Source organism: Biomphalaria glabrata, chromosome 11 (assembly GCF_947242115.1).
Source record: "Biomphalaria glabrata chromosome 11, xgBioGlab47.1, whole genome shotgun sequence".
NCBI classification, from domain to species: domain Eukaryota; kingdom Metazoa; phylum Mollusca; class Gastropoda; family Planorbidae; genus Biomphalaria; species Biomphalaria glabrata.
The window spans coordinates 13,887,618-13,904,743 of record NC_074721.1 but is presented as its reverse complement, the minus strand read 5'-3'; the positions used below and the strand labels follow the sequence as shown (position 1 = coordinate 13,904,743).

General features: G+C 35.6%; 1 protein-coding gene across 1 annotated transcript; it reads left to right on the top strand.

The window, feature by feature from the left end:
- The first annotated feature begins 575 nt into the window (after window positions 1-575).
- Window positions 576-12,584, top strand: LOC106054857 (procathepsin L-like). The gene is made up of 9 exons (XM_056045429.1): window positions 576-683; window positions 3,169-3,299; window positions 3,689-3,794; window positions 3,906-4,055; window positions 9,080-9,203; window positions 9,372-9,472; window positions 10,095-10,247; window positions 11,013-11,131; window positions 12,480-12,584. The coding sequence occupies exons 2-9, from the start codon at window positions 3,169-3,171 to the stop codon at window positions 12,577-12,579; spliced, it is 984 nt and encodes a 327-aa protein (XP_055901404.1). The 5' UTR covers window positions 576-683; the 3' UTR covers window positions 12,580-12,584.
- The last annotated feature ends 4,542 nt before the right edge of the window (window positions 12,585-17,126 follow it).

Here is a 17,126-nt window from a genome sequence, read left to right as displayed (position 1 = left end):
TACGTCTGATTCGTCCACGTGATTGATTTAACTTAGTGTCCGCCATTGTTATTCATTGTATCCATTTTCGAGCCAGACGAACACAAGTCATTGAGACATTCTTTGTCCGTTTCTTTTAACTTGTATTAGAGTTTAGCGTCAGTAGCACAAGGCCGATCTCTCAAGGCCACTTAAATTAGAGTTTAGCGTCAGTAGCACAAGGCCGATCTCTTAAGGCCACTTGTATTGGAGTTTAGGGTTTGTAGCACAAGGCCGATCTCTCAAGGCCAATTGTATGCCAAAGAAACATGTATGGGTACTTGGTTACACAAAAAAAAAAATTGTTTTTTGTGTGTGTGCAAATCTGCAATTTGTTCATGCTTGTATATAACACATTTTAAAAGCAAAGAAAAATGTATTAAAACAGAAACTACTATTACATTCCAAGTTTGGAAGGACAAATGTCTTATTTCGACCTCTTTTATCTAGACACCCTCTTTGCACTGTATGGGGCGGCCTGCTTCAATACATTACCTAACTACCTGTATTGATAATAGACCTTGTGACTTATGAATGACCACTTCAACTCGTGACCGTCACGTGGTGTCCAGCTGGTCCAATATAAGGCCCAACTCCACGTTGTTGAAAATCACTTCAGTTTGGTTCATTTCCTTGGAATTACTGGACACTAGACCTCTAGCAAAGTAAGTAGAAACTATTTCTATAGGAAAATAAAATTCTCTTCGCTGTGGTTTTGCACTGTTGAGTTAATGAGCAAATGTACAAAGTTAGTAACATTCTACTGTTATAGGTATTTGTAGAAACTCAAACACAGTCATTGGGTGCGATCAATGTTAAGGCTTACATTAATACCGTGCAGTATTTTGTAAGTGGGTTTAGACTTCATTCTTGTTTGTTTGTAGGTTTAATTAAGCTAAAGGCTCCATTTGTTAAGATAATTGTTTTAACTATAATAAAGATCTACTTTTAACTAATTCTAAAGGATCTAATAAAGTAATACAATGCTCTGGAATAAACCGAGATAAAATTAACATTTGTTGTTTCATATGTTATGAGAAAGTCATTTATTGTGGATTTATTCATAAAAAAGATTTTAAACGCAGGAATCTGACCTTTTTCTACATCTTGATTGTTAAGAACCAGTTTGTAGCATTTAAGCAATATTTAAAATATAAGAAAAAGAAGATAAAGTGATATCGAGAACTGTAAGGGCATAATATGGCAACATAAAGAAATACGCGAGGAAATAAAAGGGAAAAGATTAAGTAGAATAGTTTATTTTATAAAAGCCTTTGTATAGGCTTAGAACGTTTCCTTTATTCAGTAGACCAGATGCAGAAAAAAAAAAGCTAGTTATTGTAATCCTCATAAAAAGCGAATCTCCAATACAGAGCTCTGAGAGCTTATTTACATTAAATAAATTCAATAAAATGAACATTTGCCTTAGCTAGAAAATAAAATTAAATACTAGTGTAAGAGTTTTAATCGTAAATTAGGAACATGACCAATGTTCCTCAAACATGCATTTGCGGCCATGGACAAAAATATAATTCATGACCACAATTAGCCAGCTAGGGGGCCTAGATGAGATATGTAAGCTTCCCCAATGGGGTCCGAAAGGATTTAAAGAATGTAATGATAACGACAAGAAAACATTGACATAGGAGATGGCTGTGTGTATAATTAATCAAGACCAAATAGTAAACAAATTTTATGTATGAAAACATAGGTGTTGTTTTTTTTTTGTTGCTTTTTTTTTCAATTATAACGTTTGAATCTTTGCGATTAGCTGCAAGACAGATAAAAACCATTCGTTATAGATCTCAACACTGACCTGCAACGTGGTTACGTCACAGGTCTGTACTGGGTGGCAACGAGAAATTGTTCTAAACTGCCCACAAGTTGTGACGTTGCAGGTCAGTGTTCAGACCTTCTATAACGCATGGTCTCGGTTAGATTCAGAGCGTTCTCACGATGGGTGCCCTACTAGGGCTAACAATGCCAAACTTTCATCAGTTCTAACGATGGGTGCCCTACTAGGGCTAACAATGCCAAACTTTCATCAGTTCTAACGATGGGTGCCCTACTAGGGCTAACAATGCCAAACTTTCATCAGTTCTAACGATGGGTGCCCTACTAGGGCTAACAATGCCAAACTTTCATCAGTTCTAACGATGGGTGCCCTACTAGGGCTAACAATGCCAAACTTTCATCAGTTCTAACGATGGGTGCCCTACTAGGGCTAACAATGCCAAACTTTCATCAGTTCTCACGATGGGTGCCCTACTAGGGCTAACAATGCCAAACTTTCATCAGTTCTAACGATGGGTGCCCTACTAGGGCTAACAATGCCAAACTTTCATCAGTTCTCACGATGGGTGCCCTACTAGGGCTAACAATGCCAAACTTTCATCAGTTCTAACGATGGATGCCCTACTAGGGCTAACAATGCCAAACTTTCATCAGTTCTAACGATGGGTGCCCTACTAGGGCTAACAATGCCAAACTTTCATCAGTTCTAACGATGGGTGCCCTACTAGGGCTAACATGCCAAACTTTCATCAGTTCTAACGATGGATGCCCTACTAGGGCTAAGAATGCCAAACTTTCATCAGTTCTAACGATGGGTGCCCTACTAGGGCTAACAATGCCAAACTTTCATCAGTTCTAACGATATGTGCCCTACTAGGGCTAACAATGCCAAACTTTCATCAGTTCTAACGATGGGTGCCCTACTAGGGCTAACAATGCCAAACTTTCATCAGTTCTAACGATGGGTGCCCTACTAGGGCTAACAATGCCAAACTTTCATCAGTTCTAACGATGGATGCCCTACTAGGGCTAACAATGCCAAACTTTCATCAGTTCTAACGATGGGTGCCCTACTAGGGCTAACAGGCCAAACTTTCATCAGTTCTAATGATGGGTGCCCTACTAGGGCTAACAATGCCAAACTTTCATCAGTTCTAACGATGGGTGCCCTACTAGGGCTTACAATGCCAAACTTTCATCAGTTCTCACGATGGATGCCCTACTAAGGCTAACAATGCCAAACTTTCATCAGTTCTAACGGTGGAGAGTCTACCTTGATGATTTTTGCATAAACATAAACAGATTTATTGGAGTGAAGTATTTAGTCACTATAAACATTATATTTTATGTCTACAGATGTTACGCTTTCTAGTTGTTGCTGCTTTGATTACACTGTCCTGTGCATTGCGTTCAGAACTGAATGACTTGTGGACCTCTTTCAAGGAGAGACATGGCAAGTCTTACACTCGCCAACACGACGTCATGAGGTTTGTCATTGATATGATTCGTTAGATAAAATTTAAAAAGCTACATATAAACTTTTTGTTAGGTCTACATTTTCACTTAATTAGGTGTACACCACAATGAAGTTGACTTTGCCCCTTACTTTCATCAATATATCTTTATTAACTCAGTATCTCAATATTGTCTGGATAAAATTTTGTTTAAGCTTGACTTACCACTTCGGTACGGCTGATACTTCCTTAAAAATAGTATTAAACACATAAAGAAAACCCAATAAATTCTGTTTGAAAATCGGAATCAGTTCATGTGACATTACTCCCTACAAAAACTTATTTCTTTGGCAAAGTTTCTCAAATTATGTTTCCCTGAGCATTGTTTGTAAAGTATATGTAATGAAATGTGTTAATTTCAGGAGAGGGATCTGGGAGTCCAACATTGAACGTATTGAAAAGCACAACATTCTGGCTGACAGGGGCGTCTACACCTACTGGATGGGCGAAAACGAATACACTGATATGGTAATCTAAGTTTTTAGCTTGAGTCTTAGCTCTATTAAAATATACCTTAAGCGTCACCCTAAACAATAAAGGATTTCTAAAATTGTCGTTGTATACCATTGATTACTTCAGACCATCGCTGAGTTTAGAGCCATGAAAAACGGATTCAGAGCCTCCAACAAGACATCTCATCATGTCCTGTATGTGTCCGAACCAAATGTTGCACTTCCTGCTGAGGTAGACTGGAGAAAGGAAGGCTACGTCACAGAGGTCAAAAATCAGGTTGGTAACGAGAAATATTTATGCTGTAAATGTAAATACTCCTTCTTCCCTAGTGCTATTAGAGCATGGAATGGGTTGCCTGAGCTAGCCAGGAAAACCAGTGACTTGGCAGAATTTAAGTCATTGGTTAATATGCATGACTAAATGCATGACGCGTAGGACGTAATCATCTTCTTTTTTGAAGTAACGTCTGTATTATATAAGATAAGAAGATAAGATAACAAGATTACAAAGAGAGTTTGTGTTACACAAACTCAGAGGCGGCCCCCGTCGAAGTCGGATCCCTGTCGGATCTGCATATTCGCAAATAATATTCAAGAGGTGATTTACACGTTTCGGATGTTCCTTCAGAGTTGAAGATAATTACTTCCTAGTCCAAACCTCCAGCAGGACGACGGGGGATGGGAGCGGGCAGGGTTTGAACCCTGGGCCATCCATAAATCTGAACGACAGTCCAGCGCGCAAACCGCACGACCAGGCAGCCATCCGATGGTCAAAAGTAATAATGTTTCAAAGATTCATTTGCCGTAAATTTAAATTTAAATTTAATAAAAAAATAGTAGATTAGTTTTAGTATATTAAAACATTACAATATTGATCAAAACGTTTGGAAATGAAAATCTACACTTTTTTTTTACACTTTAAGTTTAGAAATTGAAATTCTACATCTTAATCTAGTCTATTTTAGTCTAAACTAGATCTAGAAATTCTAGATCTAGACTCTAAAATAATTTTAATTAGAATATAAATCCAGATCTAGATATACTGTAATAAAAATCTAGATCTAGTTTAAAAAATCTAGATTAGATCTAAATCAAGATATCATTCCTTTTTTAAACGCGAGTCACATAACGAGGCTTAATAAACATTACTATACCAAGTTCTTTTTTCATTTCATTTGAAGAATTAATTCCATATAACGTCAGAGGGAAAAAAAACACTACGTCACACGGCCTAGCTAGACTAAAAATCGCCTTCATCTATAAGAGCCATTTATCGAGTGTTCATAGACTTTGGTGCACCGAGTGCGTTCTTTAAGCATTTCATTTAAAGAATTCATTCCATATGACGTCAAAGGAAAAAAAAACACTACGTCACACGGCCTAGCTAGAATAAAAATCGCCTTCATCATTACGAGCCTTTTATCGAGTGTTCATAGACATTGGTGCACCGAGTGCGTTCTTTTAGCATTTCATTTAAAGAATTCATTCCATATGACGTCAAAGGAAAAAAAAACACTACGTCACAAGGCCTAGCTAGACTAAAAATCACCTTTATCAACACGAGCCATTTATCGAGTGTTCATAGACTTTGGTGCACCGAGTGCGTTCTTTAAGCATTTCATTTAAAGAATTCATTCCATATGACGTCAAAGGAAAAAAAAACACTACGTCACACGGCCTAGCTAGAATAAAAATCGCCTTCATCATTACGAGCCTTTTATCGAGTGTTCATAGACATTGGTGCACCGAGTGCGTTCTTTTAGCATTTCATTTAAAGAATTCATTCCATATGACGTCAAAGGAAAAAAAAACACTACGTCACAAGGCCTAGCTAGACTAAAAATCACCTTTATCAACACGAGCCATTTCTCGAGTGTTCATAGACATTGGTGCACCGAGTGCGTTCTTTTAGCATTTCATTTAAAGAATTCATTCCATGTGACGTCAAAGGAAAAAAAAACACTACGTCACACGGCTTAGTTAGACTAAAATATGTTTTCATTAATACAAGCAATTTTTTCGAGGGTTAATAGACATTGGTGCACCGAGTGCGTTCTTTTAACATTACATTTAAAGAGTCCATTCATATGACGTCAAAGAAAAAAAATTCCATTACCTCACAATAGGCTAGTACCGGTACCATAAAAAAAAATGTCTTTATTTACACGAGATATTTAACGAGGGTTCATAGACATTGGTGCACTGAGTTCTAATAGATATTATTTAAAAAGGATCAAAGCCACATTGTTTTTGCGTTTTGTCTGTCAGTCGGTCTGTCCGTTATCTTGATATAAAAAAAACAACTAAAAGTTATTAAAAATTGATTAACCTTTATTTTACGTTTCAAAACATCGCAATAATTTTTAGGTATGAACACAATTGAAAAGTTTATATAATAGATTGTTCCGGATGTTTGTATAAATAGTAAAAGAAAAAGAGAATTTCAGATAAATGTAATACCGTTAATTAAATTTTTTGGATGGTCTCGTATAAAAATTAGATGTACTACAGCCACGTGGAGAGATTTTCATACCTTACTTTGGTGTTTGGATTCTGTTTTCCTTAAAAATCGGAACATAATATTAGATTTTTTAATGTTTTAGGTAGAAAGTTAAATGTACTGTAAGAGAGTAGTGAGTTAAAATATTTTTCATAAAAATCCGTAAAAACATTATTTCGTAAATGAGAAGATTATTTGTTTATTAATTAGAAGAGGGAGTTCAAACAATTATTTGGCGTTAGTAGATTTTTAAATAAATTCGGAAATTTCTGGCGACGATTTGTAAGAAACAAAATCCGGAACTTTCTTTATCGATTACAAAACTTCTATGTTATGTTTTACAAGAAAATTAAATGTCTAAAAAGTAATTTTCAGTAATCAATTCTAGTAAATTACTTTTTTTAAAAGCCTTATGCGATTTCAAACAATCATTAGGCATAATTCATGTTTTATAAAACAATATCCGGAACATTTTTACAATTAATGAAATATAAGTCAGTATAGAGATTATGATTTAGCATTAATATGCTATTTACATAAAAAACGGAACAACATATTATTGATAATGTGTTTTTGCAACGTTTAAGCATGGAAATGGAATGTAATATAAGTTAGAAGAGCAAACAAACATTTGTTGGCGTTGATTAGTTTTGCACAAAAAAATCCGGAACAATTAATTTTAGATACTTAAAACTATTGAGATGTTATGGGAGGAACATTAAAGGGTAAATCAGATTTTCAATAGCTTTTAGAGTTCTAGTTTTTTAAATCTAATCGTGACGGACAGACCGACCAACAGACAAAACGCACAAAAATAAGCTTCTTTTATTCGGATGGGGGCACTAAACAAAAAATAAATAAAATCTGATTTTTAAAAAAAGTTTAAGGAATTGGTTTAGCACCTGATCATGTTGCGACGTTACGCTACTGCACGAAAATCGCTGCATAAAAAGTCCATTTAAAAAAATGTGCGTGATATTTACATACAAAGTGCATTATTAGCCTTTATAAACAAACAGAAATGTTTTCTTTTAATTTTAGCAGCTAGTTGACCAGAAAAAAACGTCTTTAACTATTATTTATATTTGTTGTAAACATTTGCTGTACATTTTTAAAATATATTTGACTTAGTGATACTAAAAATACACAAAAATTGTCCATCTTTGTTAGCATATTGTAACATTGCCTCCCTTACATTTACGTAATTGTTTTAGAATTGGTGTATTTTTATGAAAAAATCGCTTGCATAATTAATTTTATAAATTAAACGGTTTGCTTTTAGAAAACCAAAAGTAGCCGTTGCACCTAAACTTTTCAAGCCGGATTTAATGATGAAATAATATTTTTCATATCTCTTCTAGTTTTCGAGATCTGAGTGTGACAGACGGACAGACGGACAGACGGACAGACGGACATTTTGCACAAACCTAATAGCGGCTTTTTCCCCTTACGGGGGCCGCTAAAAATACAAATTTAAAACTAACAAGATTTAGTTTTAGACATATGAATGCAAATCTTATTGACTTAGTCTATGTACACGTACTCTCTGTACGTCTCTTGCTAGCCACTAAATGAAACAAAATCTAAACTATAATCCCTTGTGGATGTTTTCAAGTTTCACAACTTGTTTTATAAAGAAATATTGACGGAAATAGAAGCACATAAGAAAGTTAAAGAAAAGTAAACACAAAAATAAATAAAACAAGAAAAGAAAGAAGCAAAGAAGACAGCAGCAAGCAAAACAAAAGAAAGAAAACAAAAGAGATAGCTAGGAAACCGTTCAACAACAAACAAACATTGAAAAACAAAGAAACAGTTGTCAGGGTTGTGTTAAGGACTTAGCTCGTTTGCCCATGCCCCTGACACTCAACAGGCATCTTCGTGCTTGCAATAAACAGTCAACGAGATAGTAACAATATAACTGTTTAATGAGATGAATAGACTTTATGATGACAAAGTGATGAAGTAATATCCTTGTAGTTACACGGTTTACAACATAATTGTTATATTACTTAAACAATCATTCTCCACCTTGCTGTCCCACTACGTAGCACATTAATGTTCACAATCACAACACAACACACTGCTGGATCGACTCTAGTATGATAAGTATCTAGTGTAGACTTCCAATCCCATACTAACTCCCTGTAAAGACAAAAGTAAAGACAAACTAAAAAGGTCTAGTATACTATGGCATCAAAATAACTGCGAAACGCAGTTATGCCTTAGATACTCACCCTAAACAGGGGAACACAGAAGAATCTCACCAGCATAACAAAACCACTCCATAAACTTACAGGCAAGGCAACAAAGAAAGTGCGTACAAAAATTGTGCACTTAATAAACATTGGTGCTATAATACATTAACCTACGCACCGTTAACAGTAACAAAATTACAATAAAACAAACACTGCACACACACACAAAAAGTTGTACACAACACAGAAACAAAAGAAAAAAAAACTAAAAAAAAAAATTTTAAATATTTTTTTGACATTGCTTTCTGTGTTGCTATGACACTTTCAATTAAGTTTAATTTTACGATATTTGATTTAGTGTGAAAAATATGCAGGAAATATTTAGACGCAGTGCATTGAAACACCTAGATTTATATCCATTATGAAATGTTAGATGTGTCATGACATTGTACAGTACTATATAGCGCAACATACCTCATCAAGGGATCGTGAATGAATCATGTTGGGTTCCAGGGGGTTCTTTAGATTAAAGGACCATTGCGTGATCCCTTTTACCCCTTTTTTTTTATTTGCTTCATATTTTTAAAAAAAAATATATTTTAGGGTCAGTGCGGATCATGCTGGGCTTTCTCTACCGCCGGTGCTTTAGAAGGTCAAATATTCAAGCGCTCCAAGAAACTTGTCTCCCTTTCTGAACAGAATTTAGTCGATTGCTCTAGAAAATGGGGTAAGTGAACGTTGGGAACATAAACAGTTAATTTATAATTTAATTTCTTAAACTCATGTAGAAGTATTCAAGGATAAGATTTCTAAGCCAATCTTTATGTAGGCTTTCTCAAAATAACTTTACATCCATTGAAGTTATTCCTTTGCTAATGTTATTCTTTGCTTTTAGGTAACCAGGGATGCGATGGCGGGCTCATGACTCAATCTTTCCAATATATTAAAGATAACAGTGGCATCGACTCTGAAGAATCATATCCATACATTGGAGTGGTAAGTTTCGGCTTAGTTAATGCTTCGTACTTCACATTTATTACAAGACCAGCCCAGAATTATAATGTGAATATAAGAAAAACGTTTTCTAATTGTATATGCAGGAAGTGTAGAACTGTATTTATTGATTTTTAAAGTATTATATTAGTATTATATATTAACAACGCCCCCCCCCACCTCGGCGAAACAAAATCCATAAATCTTCTTATTTTTTTGTTATTACAAAGGTTATATTAACTCATTCTGTCTGTGTGGTAAACGTTTGTACACTTCCATTTCTCCCACACCCAATCTAGGATCAAGCTGAATTTTTTTTTCACAGTTATTTCAATAAAAAAATTAAACAATTAGTTAATTAGTTAATTAACTATTCATAAATAACCTCGAACAAACAAGGGAAATAAATTGTACTCAACTGAAGTGGTGGTATAAGTTGAATTATTATTGTTTTTCTAGATCTATTACAAATCTAATTACATGACTGATCAAAAGTAATTAATGCTACTACGCTTAATCTTAGCTTTGTATTTTTTTGTTTGTTTTTAAACTTTTTTTTTCTTTCATAAATGAGTAACAATGTGTATATAGCGGCTTTGAAATGTTTGCATGTTTGATTTGTCAGGACCAAGAGTGTGCATTTAAAAAGGAAAATGTTGCTGCCTCAGACTCCGGCTATGTTGAGATTCAGTCTGGCAATGAACAAGCTTTACAACAGGCTGTAGTTGAGATCGGACCAATCAGCGCCGCCATGGTTGCCAACCACGACTCTTTCCTGGTAATATTTAAATCACTGGCTTTATTAAGATTGGATTTGTTTTTGTTTACAACAGGGGCTAACATTGATGGCTACCTTATCATTATTTGGATTGCTTAAAGAGAGTTGATCATTGTGATGGCTACATGAAACACTCGCTAACCATTGGTCCTAGCGATGGACTTTACATTATCTGCCCCATGAATGGCTTGGTCTGTGTGTGGGTGTTGGGGGGGGGGGGCGCATTAACGTTTGTTTTACGCTTGCCCTGAATGTGACAAAATATGTAGGTCACAGCTGGGGCTGCGTAGTCACTGGAAATACTGCTTTCCTCATTAATCTTCGGACTCGAAGACAAGCCTTATTATTATTCTTTTAAATCAGGAATTATTTAAAAGAAAGGCCATCTTCTTCAATTAGTCAGTTCTTTCGACTAAGATGTGAGCTATTGTGTTATTTCCAAGGAAAAGTTTGAGTGTTTTTATATTAACTGTCTCATACTGCCATACCAAGTGTTAATTAAGCTGGGCTGATGTGGTTATAGGATCTCAGGGGAATTAAATTGGGGCTCTTAAAAATTGTAAGGTTGACAGTTTCGTAAGAGAGGGCGCCGTGCTTACAGAAGGGTTGGTGAGTGGGGTTCTATTCTGTTTAGGTGATGCCCATTAGTTGTACCACTTTATTTTTTATTTTCAAAAGTTTATCAAATCAATTGAAAAATAAGACGCCGAATTGTTTCGGTCTATCTTTGTTCCTTTAGAAAATATTGTTTCTATTCCTTTTCAGAACTACAAAGGTGGAATTTATCAAGAACCTTTATGCAACGATGGAACACTAGATCACGCTATCTTGATCGTAGGATACGGCACAGAGAATGGACAAGATTTCTGGCTGGTTAAAAACAGGTAAGAAACTTATTGGACCTATTACTGAGTCATGTGTCATTGTGTTCTACATTTCTTTTTCCACATTTAATAAAGGTTAATTCTTGTGAAATTTAGATTTAGATTTGGTTATGAAAGTATGCATTAAATGTGTAATGATTACTTTGTGTAATTACGCGCTGTGTTTGAAACGGGGCTATTGGACATTTTTATAAAATGGAGACATCTACAAAGAGCAAGCCTTTTCTTTTTCTGTATCCTGTTTACAGATTACGAAAGTATTTATAAATTTTAAAATTAAATTTCTTTCCCCACTGATTAGCACTGTAGAATAAAATAAAACTGTAAACAAAGATAAGATCACAGTGAATAACTTTTAGTATGAACATTTCCAGTGTATAGCGAACACAAACCAAAATGTAGAAATATGTTCAAATAGTACAGTAAACTGAACATTCACATTTTATGTTTCAGTGAATTAAAAAAAAATCTAGAATATGGGGGTATCGAACCCCCAACATTTGCTTTATTAACGCAACGCTTTACCAACTTAGCCAAACTATCGTACTATTATGTTCCAAGATTTTGGCACGTATTGGCACTTTTTTACATTTGTACCACTTGGCGACTAACTTCCTACCTATCTTGTTACTTTCTATCTACCTTACATCCACGTAGGAAGTGGTGGCTAATAGTTGGAATTACGGGCATTCGCTTGTTTGTGAGCTGTACAAGTTTCGGATGTCCCTTCAAAATTGAAGATGATTACATCCTGGCCTAAGCCTCCCACAAGACTGTGGGCGATGGAGGCGGAGGGTTCGAACCGTCGACCATTTACACGAGAGTCCAAAGAACATATTCCCATGACTATAACTAGTTCTGATTTTTTTCTGATTGCATCTTTGAGAAGAGCATGTAAGAGAAGAGTTGCTTTATACAATTGTACTTCAACCCATTGTTGGATAATAGGTGTCTTCTTCAATTACAAAACAAACAATTATGATATATATATAATGCTTTTTTTGTAAAAAAACAAATAGGTGCCTGTACTCAGTGATGGATTGCCTCACTTTTAATGACTACTAAATTAATAATAAACGTAAAAATACAAGAAAAGTTATAACTTTTTTCCCACATTGAAAAAAGTGCCGGCACGCCGTACCGGTGCGTAGGCCTACCGTTACAAAAAAAGCATCATATATAAATATGAATATGACGTCGATCATGTTCAATAATTATATCGTTAGCTGACTTATAGGTGTATCTATAAATAAGTCTATTTTTGAAAGTATATTTTTGAAAGCGTGTATATTTTTTCCCTCTTCAAGAGTTTGACTAATTTTTAAAATTTCGTTTTTGCTTCCAACAGTTGGGGCACCAGTTGGGGAGAGAAAGGCTATTTCAGAATTGTCCGCAACAAAGACAACCATTGTGGTATTGCCTCAGTAGCCTCCTACCCAACTCTGTAATTCAAGTCTTGCCTCAGTAGCCTCCTACCCAACTCTGTAATTCAAGTCGTAGATGTGCTGGCGGTCTCTGAATGTGCGTGTGTGTGTATTTATTAAACATTGCAGATCTTGTTAGAAATAAAACAGAATTGCTTCATGTTTACAATTGCTATGTTTTTCTTTGTTTATAGTGTTGTTGTTTATGTTGAAATGTTTCACTTAGGTCTTCCATTTTTGAATAACAGTGGGCATTTAATCAGATATTGAAATAAATCCACAAAATCTATGTAGGAAAGTGACTATGTCATCCATGTTTTTCCGGGCTAGTGATATTCGCAATTGGTCTAACCGCCTAACTAATAGCGAGTATTCATAAATGATATAAAGTATATATTAATACTTATATAAAAATACTACTTATAAAAAAATATAACAGATTAGATAATATGCAAAGTAGCCTTAAGAAGACAAATACTAAATCAACTTTGTTTATTATTGTTTTAACTTTTAGGCACGATTGCAATCACAAAGCAGTAAGCAGATCTCTAAATTAATTTACTCTTAATAAAGCTCATGATTGAATATGATTGTTAACAGACATGTCAACACAAACAAGCAACCGAAAAAAGAATAAAAAACAAAGCTTATCAAAAGGAAGAAATCACTAAGTACTGACATTTAATCTGAAAATTACTTGGTTTATCTCCCTTTCTGCTATATAAAACTAAATACATTTAATAGTACTAAATGATTAACTAATTGGTTAATTTTTGGACTGATTCATGTATTGTTATCGACTATAAATTCATGTCTTGTCAGATTCAATGAGAAATTGTTTTAACTTGATCCGAGAAAGGGAAATGGGATAAAAAATTTGTTCAAACTTTTTACCAGACAGACAGTTGATATAATTTTGTAAAAAGGAAAGAACATCAAATGCTAATATACTATGTATATATATATATATATAATATATATATATATATATATATACACATATACTATTCCAGGTTTAAAAAATCAAATTATTTTCCAGCTCCAGATCTCTCAGACCAATAGTACAGAGAAAAAAGTTTCTTTCATATTTAACAGTGTTTCTAGCGCTGGTCACTTATTAGAGTCAACACTATTTCAATAAGTAGGAAAGAGCATTAGAGTTTTTGTTTTAGATTTTTAGAACCAAGCATCAATTAGTTTCTAATGCATTTATCTGTTCTAACATTAAACCAAATTGTGTTTCCTTTTCCTTTTCCTTGAAAGTCACGATCAAGCGGAAGTAGATAAGATGCAAACTCCAACATGAAGTACACTGGTTGTATCCACACTGTATAGATCTATACTCTTATCAAGAGGCAATGCTTTTATTTCAGTAAACAGGGAAAAGAACTATTTGAAAACATTTCCTCCCGAGGATAAAAGAAGTTTCTGATGCAGCTGAAGATCTGAATACTCACTCTCTACCTCATTTAGAAATCCTTTAAATTGGCAATTAGCTACAATGGAGTTTATCATCTTCATCACCCATTTCTTGACTTCAGGAAATGTTTCCGCAAGTAGAAGATCAGAATGATAAGAATTATCTTGAAATGGATTTTTTTTCCTTTCAAAGTAGCGACATAACCATGTCTTGCAGGTCTTACTATTCTCTTTATCTGTTTTAAATCGATGCAATGTTTTTGTACAAGAATTTGATTCCTTTTCAAAACTTTCAGCTACAACAATTGCTATTTATATCTTTTTCATGCGTGGTCCCTTGAGTGGCAATAATTATAAAAGTTTTTCTTGATAGCCTTTAGTGATGACAATCACTCACCGTCTCTCCGGTCACTCAATGATTAAACAATAAAATAATGATATAGATGTTTTCGAGCGAGTATATTATCTATAATACAGACGTTACTTCAAAAAAAAGAAGATGGTTACGTCCATGGGCGTAGCCAGGATTTTTTTCGGGGGGGGGGGGATTTTTTTTCCTCTCCCCCCCCTCCACACCCCCCCCCCCCCCGCGAAAAAAAAATTATATGTATGTATGTGTGTGTGTGTGTGTGTGTGCATACATTTGATTACGTTCTGACCCTTCATTCTTTCGGAAAACGTTTATTGTGCCCTAGAATAGGTTCTTCCTGGAGTATGTGGAAAAATTGTACACTCCCCGCCATTGACAGCGAGGGGGTCTGGGGGAGCGCTAGGAGCTCCCCCAGCGCGGAGCAGAGCCCCGCCGCCAAGCACTATTTCTGGTATTGAAAGCCAACAAAATGCGTATTCTGTTGTATCTACAGTGCATTTTCCTGCTATTAAAAGTTTTATTTCAAAAACCTAATGTGCTATTGGTACTGACTTAGACCCCCCCCCCCCCCGCGCCGTTCGGCGCATTTGCCATCAAGCTGCTTCCACAAAAATCTGTCACTGGTAATGACTGAAGCCTCTTCCCACCTGCTCTGAGGATCTCCATGAATGTGTGGCGTCAAGTTGTACTAAGATGTCATCGCAACTCTTATTATGCGTAATTCATTTTGTCGGACAACATGTCCCGCAAATCTCATGCGAAGCTCTGTCACAGTCGACTCCCAGTTCGGCATAGGATTTCCTTGATATAGACCCGATCTCTATAACTGACTCCTAAAATCTGCCTTGTTGAGCCACATTTAGTGCTTTTCAATTTCGGCAGATGATTATTTACTGAAATTTATTAATGGAGCCCCGCCACTGGTAGAAATGTGTAATCTCTCTTGAATACGCTCTTGGAATTAGGTTACTGTAGTTTGCTTTAGATTTTATATCGAAGGGAAGTTTTATCGTCAAAATCATCTATTGGGGGTTAAAAATCTCTGGAGTTGTTGTTTTTTAAATTCAAAACCCAATTTAGCTACTGTCATGGTAACTGTAGTTTGCCTTAGAATAATATATGAAGATAGAGGTTTTCCACCTCAAAACGCTCTGTAAGGGGATTATAAACTAAAAACCATCTGGAGGGGTTTTAAACTTTAAAAAAAAAAGTAATCTGTAGCAGTGGGGTTGGCTTGGCTACGCTCATATAATTTTAATGTGTAGTTTGCTTTTTTTATATTGAAGAGGTATTTTTTTGCATCAAACCCCTCTGAAGGGGGGATTAAACTCAAAACCCCTTTTGGCAACGCTCATAGCATTTGAGTGCATAATTTGCTTTTTTTTTTTACATTGTATATGTATTTTTTTTAGCTTCAAACCCCGCTGGCGGGGGGTTTAAAACTCAAAATCCCTTTGACTAAGCTCATAGATTTTAGAGTGTGTAATTTGCTTTTTTTTATATTGAAAATGTATTTTTTTTTAGCTTCAAACTCCACTGGAGGGAAGTTTAAACTCAAAACCCAAACTCAACACTCATAGTATTTTGAGTGTATAATTTGCTCTGTTTTTAATATTAAAGAGGTATTTTTTACCTTCCAACCCCGCTGAATGGGGGTTTAAACTCAAAACTGAGTCAAAACCCATTTAGCTACACTCATATAATTTGGAGTGTGTAATTTGCTTTTTTTATATTGAATAAGGGGTTTATCTAAAAAAAATTTGTTTAGATTTATAGAAGAGGGGGATTTAACTGCAAAAACCCCTGGTAGGGGGTTTAAACTCAAAAACCCCTGGTAGGGGGTTTTAAACTCAAAACCCTTGGCTGTGCTAGGGCAACTTTATTCAAAACTTTATTCAAAAATTTATTAAAAACTTTATTCATAACTCTATTCACAACTTTGTTCATAACAAATCCAAAACTCAATACCTAGCCACAAGTTACCTTACCCCATTACATCTTAATCTCATTTATTTATATTTGTAAAATAAAATTATGTCTACTATCCCATACTAAAACAAAGGAGATGGTCATAACGGAGCTTCTCTATGCCGATGATTGCGCCCTGCTAGCTCACAATGAACATGACTTCTAGAACGCGGTAAACGAATTTGCATATGCTACCGCTTCTTTCGGTCTAGCTATAAACCTTGGGGAAAACAGAAGTCATGTTCCAGAAGTCGCCCAATAAAACATACTCAGCCCCACGGACAGCCCCTTAATGTAGTAGACCACTTCACATATCTAGGTAGTATAGTATCAAATGACGCCTCATTTTCAAGGGAAGTTGATAACCGTCTGGCCAGGGCCAGTAGCGCTTTTGGACGCCTTCAGGTGAGAGTTTGGCGGAACAGATCGATCCGCCTGACTACAAAAATGTGTCTACCAGGCGGTGGTTCTCTCAACCCTTCTGTATGGCTCTGAGACATGGACACTATAGAGGAAACATCTAAGACTTATTGAGCGCTTCCACCAAAGATGCTTGCGCTCCATCATGGACATACGGTGGCAAGACCGCACTACAAACAGCGATGTGCTTGCGAACGCCGGTATGGACAGTATAGAGGGACTTCTTTTTGTCCGACAGTTACGCTGGGTAGGGCACGTATCCCGTATGGGAGACAAACGTATGCCAAAAGCAGTCTTTTTTGGTGAGCTAAAAGGTGGTCGACGTAACAGAGGCGCCCCACGGAAACGCTTCAAAGACCAGCTTAGGCGTCAACTTTCCTTGGTTGACATAGAA

Bases quoted from the DNA above. Each gene is read 5' to 3' on its own strand.
- LOC106054857 (XM_056045429.1), top strand. From the start codon at position 3,169: ATGTTACGCTTTCTAGTTGTTGCTGCTTTGATTACACTGTCCTGTGCA. The intron at 9,204-9,371 runs GTAAGTGAACGT...CTTTGCTTTTAG, and splicing joins CGATTGCTCTAGAAAATGGG to GTAACCAGGGATGCGATGGC. The intron at 11,132-12,479 runs GTAAGAAACTTA...TGCTTCCAACAG, and splicing joins TTCTGGCTGGTTAAAAACAG to TTGGGGCACCAGTTGGGGAG.